Below are 18,091 nucleotides of genomic sequence, written 5' to 3'. Positions count from 1 at the left end.
CATTTAATGACCATTCAACGGCACTGAAAACAGTGACTTAATGACCATTTCTCACATTGACAACCGTTGCAGCACCCTCACAGTCACGCGATCAACGTTTGGACACTGGGCAGTTGACTCATATTTATGACGGTTGCAGTGTCCCGTGATCATCTTTTGTGACCTTCTGACAAAGAAAGTCAATGAGGAAAGCCAGATTCACTTTACAACCGTGTTACTAACATAACAGCTGCAGTGACGCACTTAACAACTGTGGCAAGAAAGGCTGTAAAATGGGGCAAAACTCACTTTAAGAACCGTCTGGCTTAGCCATGGAAAATTTGGGCTCAATTGTGGTCGAAAGTCAATGACTACCTGTATACGTTTTTAGAGAGAAGACTTTGAAACTGGAGCAAAAAACTTACAAGATCAAACGTGTATCTTGGTACTTGTTTTGCAGAAGTCAGATTACCCCAGCGGCATCCCAGAATGCGGGACGGATGCCCTTCGGTTTGCTCTCTGTGCTTACACAACTCAAGGTAGGTTTCTGGCCTCCACTTGAGAGCCTGGCTCAATGTCGTGACAGAATTCCTCACCTTGCTTCCATGTTGGCTTCTCCCATAATGTCTTTTGGTTTTCCCTCTTCAGGCCGTGATATAAACCTGGATGTGAACCGGATTCTGGGCTACCGGTATTTCTGCAACAAACTCTGGAACGCCACCAGATTTGCCATCCGTGGTCTTGGGGAAGGATACCAACCACCCCTCACCTCAGAGGTAAGCCTGTTCTTCTAGATTCTCCTTTCCATTTTTGTAGAAGAGGAGGCGATGCTGGGGTGGGCGGAGTTAAATGTGTCATCAGCTTAGAATCCCCTCCGTTGAATCCCATTGACCTTTATCTAGTGCCAGTTCATATTTCAACTCAGTTGACGAGATTCTGGTCTATAGGGTTGAGCGATAAATATAGTCCTCGACTTACAACTATTTGTTTAGCAACCATTCAAAGTTACAACAACACTGAAAAAAGGGACATATGACCAGTTTTCACGCTTAAGAGCCCCGGAGGCGTAATGGTTAGAGTGCAGTACTGCAGGCTACTTCTGCTGATCAGCGGCTGCCAGCAGTTTGGCAGATCCAGTCTCACCCAGGCTCAAGGTCGACTCAGCCTTCCATCCTTCCGAGGTTGGTAAAACGAGGACCCAGATTGGTGGGGGAAAATATGCTGACTCTAAACCGTTTAGAGAGGGCTGTAAAGCACTGTGAAGGGGCCGGATAGCTCAGGCTGGTAAAGCCTGTTATTAAGAACACAAAGCCTGCAATTACTGCAGGTTCAAGCCCGGCCCAAGGTTGACTCAGCCTTCCATCCTTTATAAGGTAGGTAAAATGAGGACCCAGATTGTTGGGGGGGCAATAAGTTGACTTTGTAAAAATATACAAATAGAATGAGACTATTGCCTTATACACTGTAAGCCGCCCTGAGTCTTCGGAGAAGGGCGGGGTATAAATGTAAACAAAAAAAAAAAGCGGTATATAAGTCTACGTGCTATAGTGCTATTGCTATTAAAACCATTGCCGCATCCGTACAGTCATTGATCAGAATTCAGGCACCTGGCAACCAACATGTATTTATGACGATTGCCGAGTCCTAAAGTCATCTGATCAACATTTGCGACCTTCCCAGATAGCTTCCAACAAGCAAAGTCAACGGAGAAAGCCAGATTCGTTTAATGACCATGTGATTCACTTAATAATTGTAGTGATTCAGTTAACGATTGTGGCAAAGGTAAAATTGGGTGCGACTCACTTAACAAGCCCTTTGCTTAGCAACAGAAATTGTCCCAGTTTGGTCGTAACTGCTTGTACTTCTGAACTGCAACTTAACTTATGGTCCTGATCCTGTGTGCCTGACAATTTTCCTTAGATATTCTCCATAGGGGGCCATCCATGGTATAGAGCGGGTCCTTGGTGCTCTCTGAGCTTGCTTATTTTCTCATAGACGTTTCATTACCCAACTAGGTAACATCATCAGTGCTAGTCTCAAACATCACCAACATAATCAGGACTAGCACTGAATGAAATGTCTGCAAGAAACCAAGCAAGCTCACAGAGCACCAAGAAACCCTTCAGTTCAACCCTGAACTACAAATACCGTATTTTTCGGAATATAAGACGCACCTTTTCCCCCCAAAACAGGGTGAAAATCTGGGTGCGTCTTATACTCCGAATGTAGCCCCGCCCAGCTTCTCAAACGGAGGTTTCAGAGGGTGAAAAAAGCATCAGAAACGAAGCTTCAGAAAAGAAGCCCCCAAACAGAGCTTCAGAGGCTTTTTTTCTGAAGCTGTTTCGGAGGCTTTCAGAGGCAGAAAAAAGTATTTTCTGAAACCGAGTTTCAGAAGTTTTAGAGGCAGGAAAAAAAGCAAGGCACTGAGCTCACCACCAAGGAACCTGTTGCTAAAATACACCTCTGGGAACAGCTGATTGGGGATATTCCGGGAGGCCAATCTACCTGCCAATCAGCTTTTTTCTTACTTTCCTCCCCAAAAACTAAGGTGCATCTTATACTCTGAAAAATGCAGCATTCTTTAATGGTACAGAGCGTTTATTATTCTGGATTTTGCAAAAGTTCTTCTTTATTAATCCGATTTGTTCGTTGCAGCTCAGTGGCCCTGAGAGCCTGGTAGACCACTGGATCACGAGTCGCCTGAGCCACGCCGTGGAGTTATGCGATACGGGATTTCGGACCTATGACTTCTCTGGCATCACCACCGCAGTGTACAATTTCTGGCTGTATGAGCTGTGTGACGTCTATCTTGTGAGTGAGACTCCTGAGCCGCCAAACTCTCATCCCCCTTCATCTTGGGAGGCGTAATATTTCCATTACACCCCATTACAAATATTGCACTATTACACATAAGGTGTAATGCCTTGATCAGTGATGGCGAACGATTTGGTCTCCACGGGTTAAAAAGTCAGGAAAGGCCTAACTTGACTCAGCTGGTGTGTCACTTGCCCCTTCCAAACAAAAGAGAAACAATTCTTTTGCTTATTTATGTATTGGCTGAACAGACTAAAGCAGTCTGTTATTAACACAGCTGCTTGCAATTACTGCAAGTTCAAGCCCCACCAGGCCCAAGGTTGACTCAGCCTTCCATCCTTTATAAGGTAGGTAAAATGAGGACCCAGATTGTTGGGGGCAATAAAGTTGACTTTGTATAATATACAAATGGATGAAGACTATTGCTTAACACAATGTAAGCCGCCCTGAGTCTTCGGAGAAGGGCGGGATATAAATTCAAATTAAAAAAAAAAAATTGGGAAAAAAAATACAATCCAATTGTATCCATATAAAGATTTGTCAGATAATTACAAAAATGAAGAATGAGTAAAACAGATTTGTTTTTGGAGAGTCCAGAGGCTGTGTGAGAGCACACCCCATTCTCACGCAGCCTTGTGTTGTGACCCAGGCCCAAGTAGGTAGTAATAAACTCAGTCTGTGGAAAAACAAACTTTATTCGAACAGCTGGGAATTACTTCATGCCCAGCGTCGTTCAACTCAAAGTAAAACAAATGCCTCCCAACACAAATTCCTCAGTTATCTCACAAACCTTAGTCCAATTAGGCAAACTGCCAAAGGCCCTTCCTGGCAAACGTCCAGAAGCCACAAAAACAAAGACATATACGAAGCAGAAGACGCAGCAGAAGACACAGATACCAGCGTTGTTTTCTGGCAAAGGCCAAACGCCGGTGCTGGTCTGTTTTAAGCCTTATGGGAAGGGCCAATCATCTCTTGGCCCTACTCCTGAGTTGTCCTCTCTGCTTGAGCTGCTCTTGCCTTTTGGCAGTTCTTCTCATGCGTGCATTAGGAACAGGCTCCTCCTGTTCCTCTGCCTCACTACTATCAGTCTTTGGAGGCTCTGGAGTCTGCGCCCCACTTCCCGATGGTCCGGGCCTCACCTCAGCCTCATCACTGTCCGATTCCGTTGCCAGCTCCTTAGGCTGCTGATGGACCACAACACCTTGTAGCCTCCAAAAATAATGTGAAAATGGGGCGTGATTTCAAGAATAGTTGGGTATTGGTCACCCAAAACTTCATGGTGTGTCTCCTTTGACACACATGACATAGGTTTGTCATCATTGGCCTTCAGTAATTTCCCAAGGCTAGTGTCTCTTGGACTGGATGGGATCAAGTGCACCTTAGGGCCAGGACAAGAAGAAATGGGTGGAAGCTTGTCAAAGAGAGAGCCAGTCTAGAAGTAAAGAGAAATTTCTTGACAGAAAAATTATTCAACGGAATAGCTTGCCTCTTAGAGTTGTGGGTGCTCCATCCCTGGAGGTTTTCAAAAATAGACTGGACAACCATTTGACTGGGATGGTGTAAGGTCTCCTGCCTTGAGCAGAGGGTTGGACTAGAAAACCTCCAAGGTCCCTTGCAATTATTCTGTGTTCCATCATTGCCAGAATTCCTAACTAGCTGGGATTCTCTCATTCATTGTCCCATTATATTTGGGAGATCCCCTGATCAGGGGTGAAATCCAGCAGGTTCTAACAGGTTCTGGAAAACCAGTAGCGGAAATTCTGAGTAGCTCAGAGAACTACTCTGGTGGGCCCCAGGAGTGGGGAGGGAATGGGGATTTTGCAGTATTCTTCCCCTGGAGTGGGGTGGGAATGGGGATTTTGCAGTATTCTTCCCCTGCCATGCCACCAAGCCATGCCCACAGAACCAGTTAGTAAAAAAAATTGGATTTCACCACTGCCCCTGATTAGTTGAAAGTTATCTCTGATTCTGCTACAGAGTCAATTCCTGAAGCCATACTTATCCATTTAAATTTATCCAAGGTTGATTCAGCCTTCCGTCCTTCCGAGGTGGGTAAAATGAGGACCCAGATTGTTGGGGGCAATCAGCTGACTCTGTAAAACCGCTTAGAGAGGGCTGTAAAAAGCACTGTGAAGCGGAATATAAGTCTAAGTGCTGTTGCTACTTAGTAGTTCTGATTAAGTCGCAACAAAAGATAGTACGAACTTATTTGCGACCGCTCCACAGAATTGTTCTGAGTTTGTAACTCTGTTGTGAACTCCTAGTGTTAAGGCAGTGCAAAATTTAGTAAATAAGTAAGTGCATTATTATTATTATTTATTCGATTTTTATACCGCCCTTCTCCTGAAGGACTCAGGGCGGTGTACAGCCAAGGTAAAACAAACGGTACAATATACAATTAAAATACAGATTAAAAAACTTATTAGATAATTGGCCTAAAAACTTTAAAATATATAAAACTTAAAAAAACCCTTAAAATTAATAATAGAAAATTTAAAACCAATAAAATTTAAGCCAGCCCCGCGCGAATAAATAGATGTGTTTTCAATTCGCGGCGGAGGGTCCGAAGGTCAGGTATTTGGCGTAAACCCAGGGGAAGTTCGTTCCAGAGGGTGGGAGCCCCCACAGAGAAGGATCTTCCCCTGGGGGCCGCCAGCCGACATTGCTTGGCGGACGGCACCCTGAGAAGTCCCTCTCTGTGAGAGCGTACGGGTCGGTGGGAGGCATGAGGTAACAGCAGGCGGTCCCGTAAGTACCCAGGCCCTAAGCCATGGAGCGCTTTAAAGGTAGTGACCAAAACCTTAAAGTGCACCCGAAAGGCCACAGGTAGCCAGTGCAGTCTGCGCAGGAGCGGTGTTACACGGGAGCTACGCGAAGCTCCCTCTATCACCCGCGCAGCTGCATTCTGGACTAACTGAAGCCTCCGGGTGGACCTCAAGGGGAGCCCCATGTAGAGAGCATTACAATAATCCAAGCGAGAGGTAAAAGTGCATCATGAAATCCCAGGTTTTTTTTTTTATTTGCATTTATATCCCGCCCTTCTCCGAAGACTCAGGGCAGCTTACACTATGTCAAGCAATAGTCTTCATCCATTTGTATATTGTATACAAAGTCAACTTATTGCCCCCAACAATCTGGGTCCTCATTTTACCTACCTTATAAAGGATGGAAGGCTGAGTCAACCTTGGGCCTGGTGGGACTAGAACCTGCAGTAATTGCAAGCAGCTGCTGTTAATAACAAACTGCATTAGTCTGTTGAGCCACTGTCTGGTTATCACCGTGATGGCGAACCTATGGCACATGTGCCACAGATGGCACGCAGAGCCCTCTCTGTGGGCACACCAGCCATCGCCCCAGCCCCGCCTCACCGCGCATGAGCGCGCGCCTCCCACTGGCCAGCTGGTCTTCAGGTCTCTGGCGCACATGCACGGGGCGCGGGGCCTTCCCCAATCTCTGCAGGTTCCATCTTCCCAGCGCGCCCAACTTCTCTACTCCATTTCTGCCGCCCGCACCAACCTGGAAGCCAAAACGGGGTGCAGGGAAGCCGGGGCGCATGCATGGGGGGGCCAGGGCACATGCGCAGGGGATGAGCGTGCATGTGCAGGGGGCACTCTCATTGCATTTTTTTTTAATTTGCATTTATAATAATAATAATAATAATAATAATATTTTAATTTGTATACCGCCCTTCTCCCAAAGGACTCAGGGCGGTGAACAGGCAGATAAAATACAAATACACACAATAATTAAAAACATCCCTTAAAAAACTAATTTAAATGCCCAAATGTTAAAAAACATACTCCCCCATAAAATCACAAAATTTTAAAAACCCATCCAATAAAGATAAAAATCAGGCTAGTCCAGCCATACGAAATAAATAAGTTTTAAGTTTTAAGTTTTATTTATATCCCGCCCTTCTCCAAAGACTCAGGGCGGCTTACACTATGTTAGCAATAGTCTTCATCCTATTTGTATGTTTATATACAAAGTCAACTTTTATTGCCCCCAACAATCTGGGTTTTCATTTTACCTACCTTATATAGGATGGAAGGTTGAGTCAACCTTGGGCCTGGTGGGACTAGAACCTGCAGTAAGTGCAGGCAGCTGCTGTTAATAACAGACTGCATTAGCAGTCTGAGCCACAGAGGCCCAGGGATTTGGGCACGCGCGCATGTTTTGGTGCGCTCGCAAGCGCGCTTTGGGCACTTAGCACCAAATAGGTTAACCATCACTGGGTTATCATAAGGGGACACAAGCATTTTGTGAAGGTGAGTTTAAAAGACAGCTCATGGCTCATTTTGGCCTTCATTCATTAGCCTTTTTAATACAAGACTCTTTAAAAAAAATCCACAAGTTTGCTAATAAGTTGGAAGTCAGTGTTTCAAAAATGGGCGTAAAAGAGGAGAAAACCTTCTCTGAGACAGTGTGGAAGTATAGGCTACTCCTTTCTGAATGGAATAGTAAAAGATGCATAGCAGAATAGGGTGGCTAATCAATTCAAATAAATACGAGTAGTCCTCGACTTACAACTGCTTGTTTAGTGACCGTTCATAGTTACCGTCATGGGTCATGTGGTCCCCATTGGCTCCCCTTCTCAGCCGGTTTCTTGACAAGCAAAATCAATCGGGGGAGGTTGGATTTGCTTAATGATTGCGATTCACTTAACATTTGCTTAACCGTGGCCAAAAAAAAAAATTGGTAAAATTGGTAAAATCCAGCATGACTCACTTAACAGCCGTCTTTCTTGGTATGTGGTCATAGGCCGAGGACTTATTTATTTATTTATTTGTTCATACTTTTATACTGCCCTATCTCCCTAGGGACTCACGGCGATTTACAGCCACATAAAAACATAAATATATACAGAATAAAACATTAATTTAAAAAACTTATTCAATAGGCTGAATATTTAAAATAGAAATATAAATAATAAAACCCCATTAAAACCAAATTTAAAAATTCTAGTCCACTCCTGCGCAAATAAATAGATGTGTCTTAAGCTCGCGGCGGAAGGTTCGAAGGTCAGGAAGTTGACGAAGTCCTGGGGGAAGTTCGTTCCAGAGGGTGGGAGCCCCCACAGAAAAGGCCCTTCCCCTGGGTGTCGCCAGTCGGCACTGCCTGGCCGACGGCACCCTGAGGAGTCCCTCTCTGTGAGAGCGCACAGGTCGGTGAGAGGCAATCGGTGGCAGCAGACGGTCCCGTAAGTAGCCCGGCCCTATGCCATGGAGCGCTTTGAAGATAATTACCAAAACCTTGAAGCGCACCCGGAAGGCCACAGGCAGCCAGTGCAGTCTGCGCAGGAGAGGTGTTACGTGGGAGCCACGAGGGGCTTCCTCTATCACCCGCGCAGCCGCATTCTGAACTACCTGGAGTCTCCGGGTGCTCCTCAAGGGGAGCCCCATGTAGAGAGCATTGCAGTAATCCAGACGAGATGTCACGAGAGCGTGAGTGACCGTGCATAGGGCATCCCGGTCTAGAAAGGGGCGCAACTGGCGAACCAGGCGAACCTGGTAAAAAACTCTCCTGGAGACAGCCGTCAAATGGTCTTCAAAAATCAACCGTCCATCCAGGAGAACGCCCAAGTTGCGCACCCTCTCCATTGGGGCCAATGACTCGCCCCCAACAGTCAGCCGCGGCTGCAGCTGACTGTACCAGGATGCCGGCATCCACAGCCACTCTGTCTTGGAGGGATTGAGCTTGAGCCTGTTTCTCCCCATCCAGACCCGTACGGCTTCCAGGCACCGGGACAGCACTTCGATAGCTTTGTTGGGGTGGCCCGGTGTGGACTGTCCGTAACATAACGTTTAGTAAGGTTATTTGCTTGGCTGGATAAGGATCACCTACGTTTTTACTCTTTTTTTTTTTTTAAATCCATTTAGGAGTGCCTAAAGCCTGTGTTTGCCGGATCAAACCAGACCGCAATCCGGGTAGCCCGGAATGTTCTTTACACCTGCTTGGATTCTGGCCTTCGCCTCCTCAGTCCCTTCATGCCTTTTGTCACTGAGGAACTGTTCCAGCGGCTGCCCCGTCGGTCTCCTTCCTCTGACCCTCCCAGCATCTGTGTCACCCCTTACCCTGCTACTGAGAAGGTAAGTGAGTAACAGAATCTGAAGTTTGTGGCTGGCAACATACAATGCCTTGGTAAGATTATGCTTGGAATATTGAATTCAGTTCTGGTCACCATGATACCAAAAGAAAGAGTGCAGAGAAGAGCAACAAAGATAATTAGAGGACTGGAGGATAGAACTTACAATGCACGGTTGCAGGAACTGAGTATGCCCAGTCTAACGGTCATCACCACTGGTCACCATGATACCAAATGGTGGCTCAGGCTATAAGATAGCCTGTTATTAAAACACAGCAGCCTGCAATTACTGCAGGTTCTAGTTCCACCAGGCCCAAGGTTGACTCAGCCTTCCATCCTTTATAAGGTAGGTAAAATGAGGACCCAGATTGTTGGGGGGGCAATAAGTTGACTTTGTAAATATACAAATAGAATGAGACTATTGCCTTACACACTGTAAGCCGCCCTGAGTCTTCGGAGAAGGGCGGGATATAAATGTAAATTTAAAAAAAATTAAAAATGAAAGAAAATATATTGATGAAAGCATGTAAGTGTTGTGTCCTCCTCGCCTCCGTCCGAACGATGGCTTAATTAGCCGGCTCTTATCAGGTCTGGCAGCAAAAGAGCCAGCGTCTGCCAAGAGCCCTCGATAGCTGCCAAGACGCTGGTGAGTCTCAACCTTCAGCTCTAGTCAGTCCGTGGATTTGCCTGATACAAAGAGACACACCAGCTCTTGCTGCCTTTTATATCCTGTGGGCTCCATGACTCAGCACTTCCTAGGCCTGCCCCTCCCCTGTTTCTGTCGTTCCCTTCTCTCCTGCCTTGAGCCAAGCCTGATTGCTGTCAGCTGGGTCTGCAGGCGTGGCCTGGGGGGGGGAAGAGTCAGGAGAAGGAGTCCTTGTTATCTCTTTCACTTGGCCTGCTTCTGGCTCCTGGAGCTGATCCAGGGAGGCCGGTGCTTCCGAGGTAAGTCCTGATGGTCCTTCTCCCTCACTGTCCAAGTCACTTTCTGGCAGCAGGCCCAGCTCCAAGGCACTTTCGGGCATGGGGCCAGGTTCAGGGGCGGGAGCCACAACAGTAAGATGTGTTAGAGAAGAACTAAATTTGCTATGAATATGTACCTGGCCGATATTCTGTTCAGAAAAGATGCATTGTATGTTGTTTGTGTGTGTAAAAAAAAAAAAAACTTTACAAAAAAACACATTTACGACGGACAGAGTGCTATATACAGTAGGCTGCCATACCTTCAAAAGATCATAAAATGTCCAGTTGTAAATGGAGAACTACCTGTTTTGAAACCAAAGAAGTTCTTCTCTTAGTCCGTTTTCATTATGGTCAGATGTTGAACTGAAAATTAAATAGAGCCGCTGATGCTTCTGCCTTCTTTTCAGTTCCTTTGGAGGAATGAAGACCTGGACCTCATTTTTGACTTCGCATTGAACATTGTCAAGGCTGTGCGTTCTCTCCGGGCGGACTACAATCTTACCAAAACCAAAGCTGACTGTGAGTTTTTTCACTGAAGGCTCTTCATGACTGAATGAGAGGATATGAATCCAGGTTCTGCTTTTGGCTTGAAATTCTGGAATCTGCAGGGCTGCCAAATCTGAACCGCCTTAAGTTTGTTGAAAGTTGCCATATTTTTTGGAGTATAAGATGCACCTCCCCCTCCCCCCCCCAAAAAAAGAAGGTGAAAATCTGGGTACGTCTTATACACCGAATGTAGCCCCACCCAGCTTCTCAAAGGGAGGTTTCAGAGGCTGAAAGAAGCTTCAGAAAAGAAGCCCTCAAACAGAGCTTCAGAGGCTTTTTTTCTGAAGTTCTGTTTTAGAGGCTTTCAGAGGCAGAAAAAAAACAGAAACAGAGTTTCTGAGGCAGGAAAAAAAAAAAAAGGAAGGCGCAGAGCTCACAACAAAGAACCTGTTGCTAAAATTCACCTCTGGGAACAGCTGATTGGGTGTATTCCGGGGGCCAATCCACCTGCCAATTAGCTTTTTTCTTATTTTCTTCCCCAAAAACTAAGGTGTGTCATATACTCTGGTTCATCTTATACTCCAAAAAATAAAGTAAAATGGGTTAGCAAACCAGGCCAACTTTTGGAAGTCACTTAGCTTGGAGAATCATCAGAGGAGGCGGAAGATCTTTAATAGTCGTGGTAGTGCAGTGGTTAGAACGCAGTACTGCAGGATACTTCTGCTGACTGCTGGCTGCCTGCAATTCGACAGATCGAATTTCACCAGGCTCAAGGTTGACTCAGCCTTCCATCCGTCCGAGGTGGGTAAAATGCGGACCCAGATTGTTGGGGTCAGTGTGCTGACTCTGTAAACCGCTTAGAGGGGGCTTTAAAGCACTTCACCATCCTATTTCCCCGGAAAAAAAATAAGACCTATCCCAAAATTAAGCCCTACTCAAGAGCCTGTGCAGCTGCTCGCCCGCCTGCCCGCCCATCCATTTAGTTTGGTTGCTTGTGGTGGTGCAGGCACGAGATGAGGCGGGGTAGTGGTGGAGGAGCTGCCCCACGTGCCCTGCTCTGGCTTACCTCAGGGCCCTCGCAGTCGGGCCATCCACACCCCAACACCTGCCTCATAGTGCCAGCAGCCATGTGCAGCAGGAGCCCACGTGGCCGCCAGCCCACTTCTTCCTCTTGCCGCAACAGAGCAGGGAGCCAAGTGGTGTGTTGGTGCTGCAGCTGTGAGGCGAGGCAGATGTCAGGCCATGGGTGTCCTGGCTGCGGGTTCCCTGAATAAGCTGGTGCAGGGCACATGGGGCAGCTCCACCCCCGTCTCACGGCAGCGGCACTAGTGCACCACGTGGGCTCCTGTCCCCCCACGAGCAAGTAGAAGAAGAAGGCCTCCCGTACATGGGGGAAAAAATAAGACACTCCCCAAAAATAAGTCCTAGTGCTTATTTTGGGGCATAAAAGAAAATAAGACTTGGTCTTATTTTCGGGAAAACATGGCTACGTCTAAGTGCTATTGCTATATCCCTGCAGCTACAAATCTTTTCCCCAGTATTGCTCTTAGCCAGGGGTGGGATTCTACCGGTTCGGACCGGTTCGTGAAAACCAGTAGCTTGAAGATCTGCTGGGAGCGAATCGGTTTGCTCCAACTATCAGGTCGGCCCACTCCTGCACTTTACTTACCTTTATCTTCTCAGCTGATTGGCGCGGCAGAGTGGATTGCTGCGCCTCAACTGTGTTACCCAAGTGAGTATTTGTAAAACTGCGCACGCAAAGCAAGCAATCACTGAACTGGTTGTTAAACTGACAGCATCCCACCACTGGTCTTAGCTTGGTAGTGGGAGATAATGATGATTTTAGTGATTTCATAGATTGAGATGGACCGGTAGTTTGCAACATCTCAGTTTCAGTGACTGGAGCCACCAATATTTCTCTCCCTGCAAGAAACGTGCTGCACAGAATTGCCACTTTTCCATAACACGATTTTGGATGGTCTCCCAAAATGCCGAATTACTGTTAAACCTCCACTAGCTTAATACCTTTTGTGTAGAGGGCTAGGAGCCGATGTGTAGTTGCAGACAACTACAGTCCTAAGACAAACACTGGAGCCCAAAGCAGTAGAAAGAAGGATTCATTTCTTCATATTTTCCCCTTTGACGCCGTGTTCTGTTGAATTATTCCACGAACTGACGCATCTAATTAAAGAGAAAGACACCTGAAAGGTAGAAGTTTCTGATTTGGGCCCTTGCATTTGCCTTCTTTTCGAGGGAATGGGTCAGTTCTCCATTAGAGAGGATAGCTATTTCATACCAGGGTTTTTTCAAATGGTTGGGTGAATTTAAAAGGTCTACTTGGAGAAAGCCAGTAGCGGTGTCTTCCACTTTTCTTTGAGCCATCAGCTTGAGTTTCTTCTCTATTTCTCAAACTTCCTTTTTTATTTATTTATTTATTTATTATTCAAATTTGTATACCGCCCTATCTCCCAAAGGACTCAGGGCGGTTCACAGGCATATAAAACATCTATATACAAATTAAAATAATCATTAAAAAACTTATTCTAATGCCCAATTATTAAAAATAGAAATATAAATATTAAAACCAATTTAAAACCCCTATAAATTTAAAATCTAAGCCAGTCCTGCACAGATGAATAAATGTGTCTTGAGCTCACGACGGAAGGTTCGGAGGTCCGGAAGTTGACGGAGTCCTGGGGGGAGTTCGTTCCAGAGGGCGGGAGCCCCCACAGAGAAGGCCCTTCCCCTGGGAGTCGCCAGACGACACTGCCTAGCTGACGGCACCCTGAGGAGTCCCTCTCTGTGAGAGCGCACGGGTCGGTGAGAGGTATCTGGTAGCAGTAGGCGGTAGTTTTCCCCACTCCCTCTTTGTAGCCTTTAAGTCATCAAGCACTGAGTCCGAAAACGCGGCTTCCCATCCTAATCAAGCTATGTTGGCCTCTAATCTTAGAATCATGACTAGACCAGGACATTAACTCCCTAAGAAAGCTAAGATAACTTTTATTGAGATTGGCTCTCATAGTAGAAATCTTGCAAATCTGAACCCACTTCTTTATATACTTCTCGGAATTAGAAAGGTGTCCGACGGAGCTGTTTTCAAATGTTATCTTGTCAGTTCTGAATGTAAAAAAAATGCTTCAGGCGCTTTGTCTGAATTTTTAGGAGTGTCGAATTTTGGCAATGTTTAGATTTGTGAACATGAACTCCCACAATTCTGGGAGCTATGCTGTCTAGGTCAGTGATGGCTAACCTTTTTGCCATCGCGTGCCAAAAGTGGGGGGAGTGCGGGGGGGGGGGTCGTGCGCGCACAAGCCCACACCCATTATTCAATGCGCCCCGCTCTCTGCGCATGCGTGCACACTCCACCCATGCTTCCCCCCCCCCCCGCTTTTGGCACGTGGTGGCACAATCGGCCCAGTAGGCCCATTTTTCGCCCTCCCTGGGCTCCAGAGACTTTTTAGGAACCTCGGGAGGGTGAAAATGGCCTTCCCCACCCTCCCGGAGGCCGTCTGGGGGCCTGAAACATCCTGTTTCCTGACTTCTGGTGGGACAGGAAGGCCTGAAAATCAGCCAGCCAGCATGCGCATGCATGCTGGAGCTGAGCTAGGGCGATGCTCGCGTGCCCACCGATATGGCTCCACGTGCCACCTGTGGCATATGTGCCATAGGTTCACCATCCCGGCCCTAGGTCTTACATTGCCAAGGATGGTCAGCCCTGATCTAGGCCATAGCTTCTGCATATTTCTGTCAAGAGCTTCCTTGCTCTCTATAATGTAACTACAGGGGGCAATATAAAGGAAAACAGGGAAATGGGCCACACATTCCTCTCAGCTTCCCTGACACTTCTTTCCTATTCATCTCTTCCCAGGTTACCTACAGTGCTTGGACCGTCAGACAGCCAGGAATGTGAAACTTTGCTCCGAATATATCTGCATTCTTTCCTCCTCCAAGCAAGTCTTGGTACTAGAACCTGGGAAGATTCCTCCTCCTGGCTGCGCTGTAGCTATAGCCTCCGACAAATGCATTGTCCATCTTCTGCTGAAGGTACTAAAAAATAAGCAGGGGGCGCAAAATGTTAACCGGCAGTGGAGAACCAGTGGGGTCCTTAGTTTTGGGGTGCAGGTTTCGTTTTTTTTCCGAAGGAGAGACAGGGAATTCTGAAGTGGGTGGGTGGCTCACCAGTGACTCTCAACTCATAGTGCTACCCATGAGGTAGCACTCTAGCATTGCTGACTGTCTGAATTCCTTGGCAGGGCTTGATTGATGCGGAGAAGGAAATAGCGAAACTGACAGAGAAAAAGGCAGAGCTGCAGAAACAAATCCTGCTGTTACGCCAGCGTATGGCGAGTAAAGATTACGCTCTGAAGGTACCAGCCAAAGTCCAAGAATTGGATGCAGCTAAGGTAACTCATACAGAACTGGCATTTGGGGGATTGCTCTGTCATAAATCAGTTTGGGGATGATGCTTGATCCGTTGCAACACACGTGGGTGCCAAGAGACCAGTGGTGGGTTGCCCCCGGTTCGGTCCGATTCTTACGTACTGGTAGTAAAACTGGCGGGAGGCTTCGCCCACCCACCCGACATCGTCATGGACAATCAGAAGCGAGTGCGATCCCGTCACGAACCAGTAGTAAAGGTAAGTAGAACCCACCCCTGCAAGAGACCAAATGTCCCAAAAAGATAGTTTCTTTTCTTTGTTTCTGTTTTCACTTTCTGAAAACTCTACGCTCATGAGACACTGAGATATTTTAGCCATTTGGGGACTTTAGCCAGTTCAGGACTTGGGGCCAGAAAAGTTGCTGGTTCCTTCAGAAGATCCTGAGTCAGGGGTGGACAATTTTGATCACTTTTAACATTGTGGTCCTTGCTTTCTTAGAATGTAGTGGGAAGGAGTTTAGAAGTCTGTGGTGATTCTCAGTCATCCAGGACATGGTCTTCCCGCGGGTGCTTTTCCAAAAGGCAACTGGACTTTTGTTTTTCCTTGAAGACACTTCGCTTCTCATCCAAGAAGCAGAACTTCTTCAGAACTGAAGAAGCTTCTTGGATGAGAAGCAAAACATCCTGAATGGGGGGGGAAAAAAGTAAGTCCAGTTACCTTTTGAAAAAAGTTTAGTATAATATAGAATTAGAAAAGTGGGATAAATTGTGGGATAGAAATTATAAATTAACAATGGCAGTAGCCTATAAAGAAAATTTGTATAAAATGTTTCATAGATGGCATTTGGCACTAGCGAGATTGGCCAAAATGTTCCCAAATTTACCACCGAATTGTTGGAGATGTGGGTACAAGCTAGGCACATGCTACCACATGTGGTGGATGTGCCCCAAGATAAAAAAATTAAAAATTGGCTAGAGGGAATTACCCAACTAAAAATGGAATTTAAACCGGAACTCTATTTATTAGGAATAATTAACCCCAAAATAGACAAATCTTTGCAATACCTAATACTTCATATATTAACAGAAGCAAGGATCACTGTCACATATGGATGGAAACAAAACAATGTTCCAGGAGAAGAAATAATAATCCAAAAAATCTTACAGTGTGCAGAAATGGACAAGATGACGCTAGAAATTAAGGAAAGGGAAGAGTCGGAATACTACAAAGGGTGGAATAAATTATATGATTGGTTAGAAAAAAGAAATCAAAGTAATAAATTGGAATATTAACCAAATTTAAGTTAAAATTAGGAAGTGTAAACCTCTGAATTGTGTTAACCGGATAAGGACGGACTGGTAAATAGATACCAATGTAAATAGAAGCATGTATCGATTGAATAAGAACAGAGAATATATATTTATGTCGCTACGGCAAGCTGTAAAATAATATATGATGTAATGTTATGTCCCAAAAAAAAGTGTTTTTTGTTTTTTTTTGAGTTTTACTTGCCTTTTAACCTGAGAGGCTTATTTTAGGCGGTTTTACTTTGTACATGCTTTTCATCACCTAAAAAAGGCAGGAAACCACACTGCTGAAATGAAAGGCCACAGAAAGACCACAGGAAAGAGGCTTGAGGGTCAAAAATTGCCCATTCTGCATATTTCTTGAGGGTAATCACAAAAAAGACCCTTCGGAACACGAATAAGAAGTGTGATGCAGATGCTTTTATTATTATTATTATTATTATTATTATTATTATTATTATTATTATTATTATTATTATTATTATTATTATTATCTTTATTCGTTAAACATGAAACTCAGTCAACTGAACATTCAAAAATACATCACAAATACCATTGACTGGTGCTAATGGTTGATACGGGTTGCTGCCAGCATCCTAGGTATCAACCAAGTACCTTCTTAAGATGTACAACGTTCCAAGTAGCGCAGTTTTTTGCAGTTCTGCTGGTGTTATTGCAGGAAGCTGCAATTTGTTGATGTATCTTATAAAATTCTTGGACATGGTACCAAGTGACCCGATGGCAATGGGTATCACTGTTACATGTTTCATCCATAGCCGGGTAGTTTCAATGGCCAGGTTGCGATATTTCATGATTTTTCCCAGTTCTTTTTCTTCGACTCTGGCATCTCCTGGTACCACAATGTCAATAAATTGACTTTTCGGTTTTCAACAACTGATATCTGGTGTGTTGTATTCCAAGTGACTATCATCTGTATTCGAAAGTCCCACAAGATCTTCACCTTCTCATTTTCTGTAACTTTTTCCACTTTATGTTCCCATGACTTTTTGGATACAGGCTTTTTGGATAAATTATTATTATTATTTTGATTCATCACACACTCAGCCAGATGTTCAGACTCGATCTGGCATTTTTATGCACCTATTGAGTCTTTTCCACGGATCTGGGATAGGCAGATGTTGATGCTTACTGGTGTTAGAGGTATCATCGCAGGATGTAAGCTGTTCCGAGTAAAGCTGCCTTTTGCAATTGACTGATAGTTATTATTAAATTTCTTTGCCGCCTATCTGGCTATGGGGCTATTCGAGGCAGCTCACAATCATTAAAAAAAATGAAGGAATAAAAAAGACGTTTAAACAAAATGAAAGTAAAATAAAGAACAATAAATTAAGTAAGGAAAAAGAAGCAAAGAAAATACATTGATATGACTAGTAAAATAGATGGAGAACGGGGTGGAGGGTGGAGTCAGCTGTCAATCTGAACTCCCCCATTGAGTCTCCCCAAGTTCCAGAGCCAGATGTTTAGGCTTATAAGAAAGGATACGGCATATCAACAACTTGATTTATCAACACATCTGTCTTGGTCATTTTTCCCCCCAGCTGAAACAAAGTGAGACAGAACTGCAGAAGGCAGATGAAGCTGTTCAGAATTTCAAGAAGATGATCTGAAATTGAAGGATGCACAACGTCGTTTGGATGGGCCTGTTCTACGTTTGAGGACCCGTTTCTGTTCAGCTGTTCTTAGTTCATTATATTTTCTGTGAAGACATTAAACTATTTTGCTCAGTTAGAAGACTGAATTATCCTTGGTGTTTGCAAAAAAAAGGGAGACCAAGTGGCCTCCAACGAAGATTAATCCTGCTCTCAAGGTGCAGGAATTAATAAAGTCGTAGAGCCATAGAATTGGGAAGTTGGAAGGGGCTATAAAGATCATCTAGGCTGCCCGACAGAAAGTCCATCCATCTTAAACCTGTCAAAGTTGAAAATCTCTGTCTTTGTCTGACCTGAACTCCTAACTTCTCCCAATCTAGACTTTGGAACAGTGGTGAGAAAAGGACAGAGTTCCATCTGGAAAATCTTAGATGTCCTTTAGACCAGGGGTCTCCAACCTTGGCAACT

At 45.2% G+C, this 18,091-nt stretch overlaps 1 protein-coding gene across 3 annotated transcripts in view; it reads left to right on the top strand.

Moving 5' to 3' along the window:
- VARS1 (valyl-tRNA synthetase 1) overlaps positions 1-17,765 on the top strand; it is a 56,657-nt gene extending 38,892 nt beyond the window's left edge. For all 3 annotated transcript variants that reach the window (XM_058169342.1, XM_058169343.1, XM_058169344.1), the window contains 8 exons: positions 440-518; positions 628-755; positions 2,635-2,790; positions 8,673-8,882; positions 10,249-10,360; positions 14,196-14,371; positions 14,581-14,730; positions 17,573-17,765. In XM_058169342.1, the coding sequence (XP_058025325.1) occupies positions 440-518; positions 628-755; positions 2,635-2,790; positions 8,673-8,882; positions 10,249-10,360; positions 14,196-14,371; positions 14,581-14,730; positions 17,573-17,641 (1,080 nt within the window). In that variant the 3' untranslated portion in view covers positions 17,642-17,765. The remainder of the gene's footprint in view (positions 1-439; positions 519-627; positions 756-2,634; positions 2,791-8,672; positions 8,883-10,248; positions 10,361-14,195; positions 14,372-14,580; positions 14,731-17,572) is intronic.
- Positions 17,766-18,091: the final 326 nt, after the last annotated feature.

Source organism: Ahaetulla prasina, chromosome 2 (assembly GCF_028640845.1).
Source record: "Ahaetulla prasina isolate Xishuangbanna chromosome 2, ASM2864084v1, whole genome shotgun sequence".
In the NCBI taxonomy this organism is placed as follows: Eukaryota; Metazoa; Chordata; class Lepidosauria; order Squamata; family Colubridae; genus Ahaetulla; species Ahaetulla prasina.
The sequence above is the reverse complement of the archived record's forward strand: the minus strand, read 5'-3'. Positions and strand labels throughout refer to the sequence as shown.